Genomic DNA, 7,295 nt, shown 5'->3' with positions numbered 1-7,295 from the left:
CTGCCACTTGGAAATTCATATGGCACCTTTCACTAACAGACACAAGAGTCAGATGATGAACAGATGAATCTTTTTAATCAGTTCTTGAAAATGGCTAACTTTTCCCTGCACTTGTTTTGGTATTCCCCAAGATTAAGAAGTCATGCAGCTTGACAAAGCACTTTGCTCTTGCATGTCTTAACATACCCATTGGGCTTTTTTTTTTTTTTTCTTTTCCTTCACATCTATTCCAACACCTGCTGCAAAAACGGGCTGGGGTGGTCTCTGTAAAACACCCTCCACGCCTCCTGCCAAGAGGAGAGAGAGCTCCAGCATCACACCAGCACGGCATGCCGGTATGTGCCCAGGCAGGTGGAGGTAACACACAACCAGGGGGGGAAGGGGTGGGGTGGGCAGACCAAGAGTCAATCAGAGTGTAATTTGTGCTAGAAATTTAACAGCGCTCAGCTGTCCATATTTCCAAAATGCAAATATTTTAAAATTAAAAAACCTATCTGTGACTAAATATCTCCTGTAAATCAATCTAGATAACCAGAACACTCTGTGGCACATTTAAGAGACTTTCATCTTAAATGAAATACATAACATAGATTAAACCTTCATAGGAAATCAAGAGGTCCTAAAATATACTAATGGAGAAGGGCATTTAAGAGACATTTAGATTACACAGTCTATAATTTTGGGGGGTTTGCTTATCTATGCATCTTTTAACTGCTTTGGATAATTAGGAAAATTTCCTTGGCAGTGTCCTAAGAGGATAGGCAAAAGAGTGACATAACTACTCCCCAGGAAGGAAAGGTCGAGGTTTTGCATTCTGCAGATTTTTAAAACAAAAGAGAAAATATTCTTCATATGAGCAGTCTGAAGCAGTATGCATATTGTATAAAGACTATCACCCTCCTCTGAAATATAATGCTCCCAAGGCTTCTCCATCTCCTTGAATTCTCTTGCAGAATCTGTCTGGTCCTTCTGTCTGAAAGGGTGGAGGTCAGGGAGGCAGGCTGCTCGTCTCCAGCCTCTCCTGAGCACAATTCAAAGGCAGCTCCCAAATGGAGCAGGCACACATTCAGTTCAAAGCCTCCCATTAGGTCTGCCGGCCAACTTGGTATCTTGTAGTGTCGTGTGTGTGTGTGTGTTTACCCCTTCTGCTCTTAGTGAACAGCTTGTCCCACTGTAATTCTCCTATCAAACATCTGGAAACCAGATTCGTTTAAAAGAGAAACAAAAAGAGAAAGAAGAATAAAAAAGAAGAAAAAGGGGGGGAAAAGGAGGAGGGGAAAAAGAAAAATGGGGGGAAAGGGGGGGGGAAGGGGCAAAAAAGGGTGGGAGGAAGAAGGAAAAGAAGTTTCAGTGCCTATTAGTTATCCAGGTCTCTGTCAGAAAGGAAAAAATATATATATATTTCAGCTGAATCAGTAAACTGACCTTTATTTTCAAGAATTTTGAGCAATACAGTTTTGTAGACTGCAGTTCTACAGAGCCACATCCCCCCACTTCGGAGCAGGGTAACGCGCTCTGCTAGAGCTCTCTCCCCCGTTCACAGCTGTCTCCAGCGGGAGGAGCTGAAACCTGAACCAAGCCCTCCGAGTGGGATTGGATCCCTGAGCCAGCAGCCCCAGAGCCCTCCCAGAAAAACAGCCTCTTTGGAAAAGTGCTTGAGAACATCCCGAAGCGATTGGAGGAGCGGAAAACCCTTCCCCCCTGCACCTGACTCGTGGGTATTTACAGCACTTTTCAAGGCGCCTCGGCAGTGCCGCTGCACAAGCGGGAGTGGATGGGCTGCGCGGGGCCGGCAGCGCCGTAGGGACCAGGAGCGGGACCAGGAGCAGGAGCGGGACCGATGCGCCCGCAGTGACCCCGCGTGTGCCTGCGCTGCGCCGCCCGGGACCGCCACAGCCCCCGCAAGGACACAGAGTCTGCGAGAAGCACAAAGCCTGCATCCAAAATGCCACGTTCCTTCCTGGTCAAGAAGCATTTCAATTCATCCAAGAAGCCGAACTACAGCGAGCTGGACACTCACACAGGTAACAGAGCGGAATCGGGTGCCGCCGCGCCGCTTCTGAGGCTGCGGTCGTGGCGTGGCAGTGCTGAGGAGGGTGGGATTGCTCTGCAGGCTGCAGGGGACGGGTTAGTTCATTGCTTGCTCTATTTTCTCCCGCTTACAAGGAGGGAGTTTTGAGAGATATGTCAGTGCTGACCAAAATGAATCGTGAAAGTTTGCTCGTCCACTTGAACTCAAGTTGCTTAGAAAGCATTTGGAGTTTTCCTGTTCTCTCTCTGTTGGTGGTGGAATTGAAACTTTTATTCAAATACTTCAGGAAGTTTCACTGCTTCATTGTGTCAGGCTGCACAGATTTAGAAGCAGCATGCTGCCTTGGAGGGACTCTCCAGCTGCAACTTGCCTGTTCAAGGGCACTGTCTCTACCCGTCAGAATATATGTATGAAACAGTATTTCCTGAATCCCCCTTATATTCAGATTACCCTTCTGAGTGTTTCGTTTGTGCAGCTTTTAATCCTCCAAGTGTTAATTTTCCTGCTTTTTGAAATACGCTTTGGTTCTCTTACCTTAAAATGTTCTTCTCTCTCCAGTGATTATATCCCCATACCTGTACGAAAGCTATCCAGTCCCTATCATCCCACAGCCAGAGATCCTGAGCTCAGTAGCTTACAACCCCATTACTGTGTGGACTACAACTGGGCTGCTACCGTCTCCACTACCCAATGACCTCTCTCCGCTCTCTGGATACCCCTCATCTTTGGGAAGAGTCAGCCCACCTCCACCTTCTGACACCTCCTCCAAAGATCACAGCGGTTCAGAAAGCCCCATCAGCGATGAAGAGGAGAGAATCCAGTCAAAGCTTTCAGACCCTCATGCAATCGAAGCCGAAAAGTTCCAGTGCAGTTTGTGCAACAAGACCTATTCGACTTTCTCTGGGCTGGCCAAACACAAGCAGCTGCACTGTGATGCCCAGTCTAGGAAATCCTTCAGCTGCAAGTACTGTGACAAGGAGTATGTCAGCCTGGGAGCGCTTAAGATGCACATCAGGACCCACACGCTACCTTGTGTCTGCAAGATCTGCGGCAAGGCTTTCTCTAGACCCTGGCTACTTCAAGGACACATTAGAACTCACACTGGTAAGAGCAAGCGTTACATTTGCAGTTTCTTGTTGCTATAACATCGGGATGCCTTTTTTGGTATTTTTTCTCCACAGGTGGAAAAACCAGCATGGTTTCTCAACTAATCTTGAAATGCATCCCCAGAATTTCAAATGAATCATTAAAAGGCTAAATTCTCCTTCTTGCAGGGAGAGGGGGAAGGTGGGAGTGGGGGGGTTTAGCATGGTGCCATAACTGCAGGCCAGATACTGGCATAAATCAGCATTGCTTCCTTGATAATTTTAGGATGGTTTAGACAATTTCCACTAACTGAAGCTTTTGCTTTAAGGACTTTATGTTAACTTTCAGGCTTTGGAAATTGCTAACTTTGAGAAGGCTCCAGCTGACTCTGAAATCAGGCAGCAAAAAACAGGCAATGCATGAGGGGCTGCTTTCTGACTCCTTAAGCAGGTGGCAAGTTTTGCATGCACTACCTCAAGTTGGAAACCCATCATCAGCAATGCGGTTGGGTTTTTTCTATTGAAGCAAAAATGGGTTTTGAGTATAACACTAGGTACAATGTACTGTCTCTACAGCTGTTTGCTGCTTTTCAGACAAAGCCCTTGTTCCCCAGTAATTCACAGAGTCTAAGCAGAAAATGTTCTATGAAAATGTTTGAAAATTTTGGATTGAGCCCAGTGTAAAGGTATTGCATGCACCTGTAGATGCAGGCAGTGTCAGCAGCTTGTTTTCAGAGGCTGCACTTTGCAGCATATTCTCAATAGACTGGAGTTCTGCAAAAGAGCCAGCAGTGCTGAAAGCTGCTGTATCTGTGGCCTGATTAACTTATTACTAGACATTTTTTTTCTTATAACAAGTCATTTCTGTTTGTTCTTTTTTTTCTTAGCATAAAAGCTGGTTTTACATGTCCCAAACATATACCTTTTTTTCTATTTTTTTAAGATTTATCCTATTTTCTCTTGATGTTTCCTTTGTAGGAGAGAAGCCATTTTCCTGTCCTCACTGCAACAGGGCTTTTGCAGACAGATCCAATCTGAGGGCTCATCTGCAGACCCACTCAGATGTGAAGAAATACCAGTGCAAAAATTGCTCCAAAACTTTCTCCAGAATGTCTCTTCTGCACAAACATGAGGAATCTGGCTGCTGTGTAGCACACTGAGTCATGCAGTCAATGTTTACCTGGACTTGATGCATTTCTCAACTTCTGTTCTAAATGATAAGTGGAAATCCAAAGGCGTTTTCTCGTCTACTTTTCAGCCAAAAATAAAAAAGCAAACCAAAAAACAAAGAAACCAAACCAACAAACCAACACACCACCAAACAAGCAAACAAATAAACAAGTGGAAGAACTTAGAATGTCAGTAGAAATGAGCTTTAAGTAGTTTCTGTTCTGCCATACATTTGCTTTCTTAAGTGTGAATTCTGAAATAGGGGGAAAGACGCCATGCATGACATTTCAAGTAGATCTAAAGGAAGAAGCATTATCAGCTTTCTTTATAGATGAAGCCAAATGTTAGGTCGTCTTTTCTTGCTTAGAAAAGGCTTCAAAGTTAACATTACATTCCTGCCAAGCCATTTCAACCAAAGAAACAGTATTTTAAGTGGAAATTTTAATGAAAATACTACCCAAGTGAATTTCGCTAGACACCATTTATCTCAGGTGCCTTAAAAAGTATTCCAAGTTTACTTAGTAAATGTTTAATATTATTCATTGCTGTGTTTTTTTATTTTATTAGGAGCCAAGGCCTTCATTAATGACCTGAAATGCTTTAAAACTGCATAACTAAAAGAGGGAAGAAAGTATAAGAGAATGTACGAAAAAATTAAAGCCACAAATTAACTGCATGTGCCTTAAAAATAAATAAATTAAAAAAGGTAATACTGTAGCTTCAAACATTCCTGGTGCATGCTTGACCATACTTTAATATGGAATAGTTCCTCTAAACTTCATTTTTGTTTTTTAAAAACGGGAATAAGTGCAAGAGAGGGGATCCACGGGAGTTTTACAATTATTTTTTTTAATGCACAAAGGAAATGCAATATTTTCAGCATTACCCCTCCAAGTGCCTTTTTATTGATGATTTTGTAAAATATGTCGACATAATGTAAATATTTTTATTTTTATATGATTGAATGTGTTATGAATGAAAGCAAATTGTTGCCCATAGCAGCATCTATAGATAACTTGAAGAAAGTGTGAAGTGAAATTGATGTTGTTTTCTAGCCACTTTTTTACAATAAACATTTTTAAGTAAGATTTCTGTTGTTTGTTCTGATTAAACAACTGTGTACACACTTTGGAGCACAGAAAAATGTGAATGTCTCTACATGATCAAATGAAGATTAAAGTGAATTTCACATGTGAAGACTGACTCCACAAGTTCTACACATTAGAAAGGAATATATACATCGCATTTTAAAATACTTTAAACCTTACAGTGCATTTCTCTATTCAATGCTCTAAAACACTTACTTTTCTTCTACTTACACTTGACAACATTGTGAAATATATTTTATCAAAAACATTTAAGAGCAATGCATTTTTCTTGCATTTTAACAGAGGAAAGGGTGCTATTAGAGAGGCCTTGTAGTACTTTCCCTGAGACTTTCACATCAGGGAATACAGGCCTGATCCAAAATTCATTAAAGTCAGTGGAGCCTTACAGGAGTTCAACACTCTTTGCATGATGCTCTTTTAAAGTAGTAGTCAAGTGACAGTATAATATACTTTATTTGGCAATTTCAAGATGATTAAAGAGATTTTATTAAAATGTATTACATATCAGAACTGTCAAGAGAATGCATCACAAGTTTATATCAGCTAATATATCAGAGGAAAGAAATTATTCCGTAATAAGTAGAAATCTTTTTCCTTCAGGTGATTTGACTAAGTACTCCAAGATCTGAACTACATGAAAGTATTACAACTTCAACAAATCACATCTCATCATTGCTGACTGGTGTGAAACAACCCCATTTTCAACTTTTAGCAAAGTACAAAACTAGAGAACAGACAAGCACCAGCTGGCATCCAGTCTGAAGACCCTCATGTCTACACTAGGGTACCAACCAGAACAAGTAATAGCAAAAATAAAATTCCAAGAATTTACCAAGAATGTTACTGATGTGTAAACGCAAGGTGAACATTTCTTGAAAAAAATGTATGTTTCAGCAAAATAATTTAATAGATCATATATGCCTCCTGTCTCCTCCAGGCCAGTTCTGGAGGAGGGATTCAGCAGGACTGCACTGGAATAATGCAGGCAATAGGGGGAAGTTTTGCACCTTTTCTCCACAGAAAGCATGATACTGAAAAATGAAGCTCAAGTGAAGCTTTCATATTCTCCAAGCATTAAAATAATGATTCCCTAGGAGCTGCTAGGGTTTTTTTGTTTTTTTTTTCCTCAGGAAATAGCTGGTGAGTTCAAGAAAGATAGGGTTAGTGGGAATTTGTGAGGTAACATTTCAAAATGAACGCATGAAGGCATCAAATACCCTTGAAAAGTTTCATGTGGTTTCTCTATTGATTTGCACTTCCATGTCATTCGCTTTGAAGTTTGTAGGCTCCAGCAGCTCTTTGTGCAGCTCCTTCTTCCCAGAGCAAAGTTTACTGAAGTATGAGTAAAGCCCTGGCAGTCAACAGCTATTTGTACTGTTCTAGGTTTGCTCTCCTGTGCTGTGCCACAAAGATGTTTCCATTGTTTTAATTCACACTTTAAATTCTCTACGCCCATAGTAAATTAAACAGTATAAGAGCTTGACTTCTGGAGTGAGTGTAAATGCTACTGCTGTCCTCAAGGGAAATCAGATGAAAACTTCATCAAAATACAGTATGCTAAACCAAACACAAGTGGAACTGGTCTGATTTGGAGATGACAATTAAGATATGCTACTTTGCATGCCTGTAACACCTGTAGTCATAAAACACAAAGATGGGAAAGGCTAGAAGCTCTTTTGGCTCATCTTTGTAATTGAAACAGAACACTATCACAGATCCCAGCTCTCTGTCCAGTTGCAGCATAAACTTCCCAAGCAGCTAAATTTCTCTGCTTTTCCTGTGTGACTGCTTTCTATTCCCTGTCAAGACTTTCTCTAAAACATATTCCATTAATAGTTTTACCTCATTACCTTAGAAATGCCCTTCTGCACCTGCACAAGCTATTTATCAGTGTAAATT

At 41.3% G+C, this 7,295-nt stretch overlaps 1 protein-coding gene across 1 annotated transcript; it reads left to right on the top strand.

The window, feature by feature from the left end:
* The first annotated feature begins 1,657 nt into the window (after positions 1-1,657).
* Positions 1,658-5,375, top strand: SNAI2 (snail family transcriptional repressor 2). The gene is made up of 3 exons (XM_054646026.2): positions 1,658-2,024; positions 2,591-3,136; positions 4,096-5,375. Exons 1-3 carry the CDS (start codon positions 1,946-1,948, stop codon positions 4,275-4,277), a joined length of 807 nt encoding a protein of 268 aa, XP_054502001.1. The 5' UTR covers positions 1,658-1,945; the 3' UTR covers positions 4,278-5,375.
* The last annotated feature ends 1,920 nt before the right edge of the window (positions 5,376-7,295 follow it).

The sequence above is a fragment of the Agelaius phoeniceus genome, chromosome 1 (assembly GCF_051311805.1).
Source record: "Agelaius phoeniceus isolate bAgePho1 chromosome 1, bAgePho1.hap1, whole genome shotgun sequence".
NCBI lineage: Eukaryota > Metazoa > Chordata > Aves > Passeriformes > Icteridae > Agelaius > Agelaius phoeniceus.
Note: the sequence above shows the minus strand (reverse complement) of the source record. Positions and strands in the feature narration are given on the sequence as shown.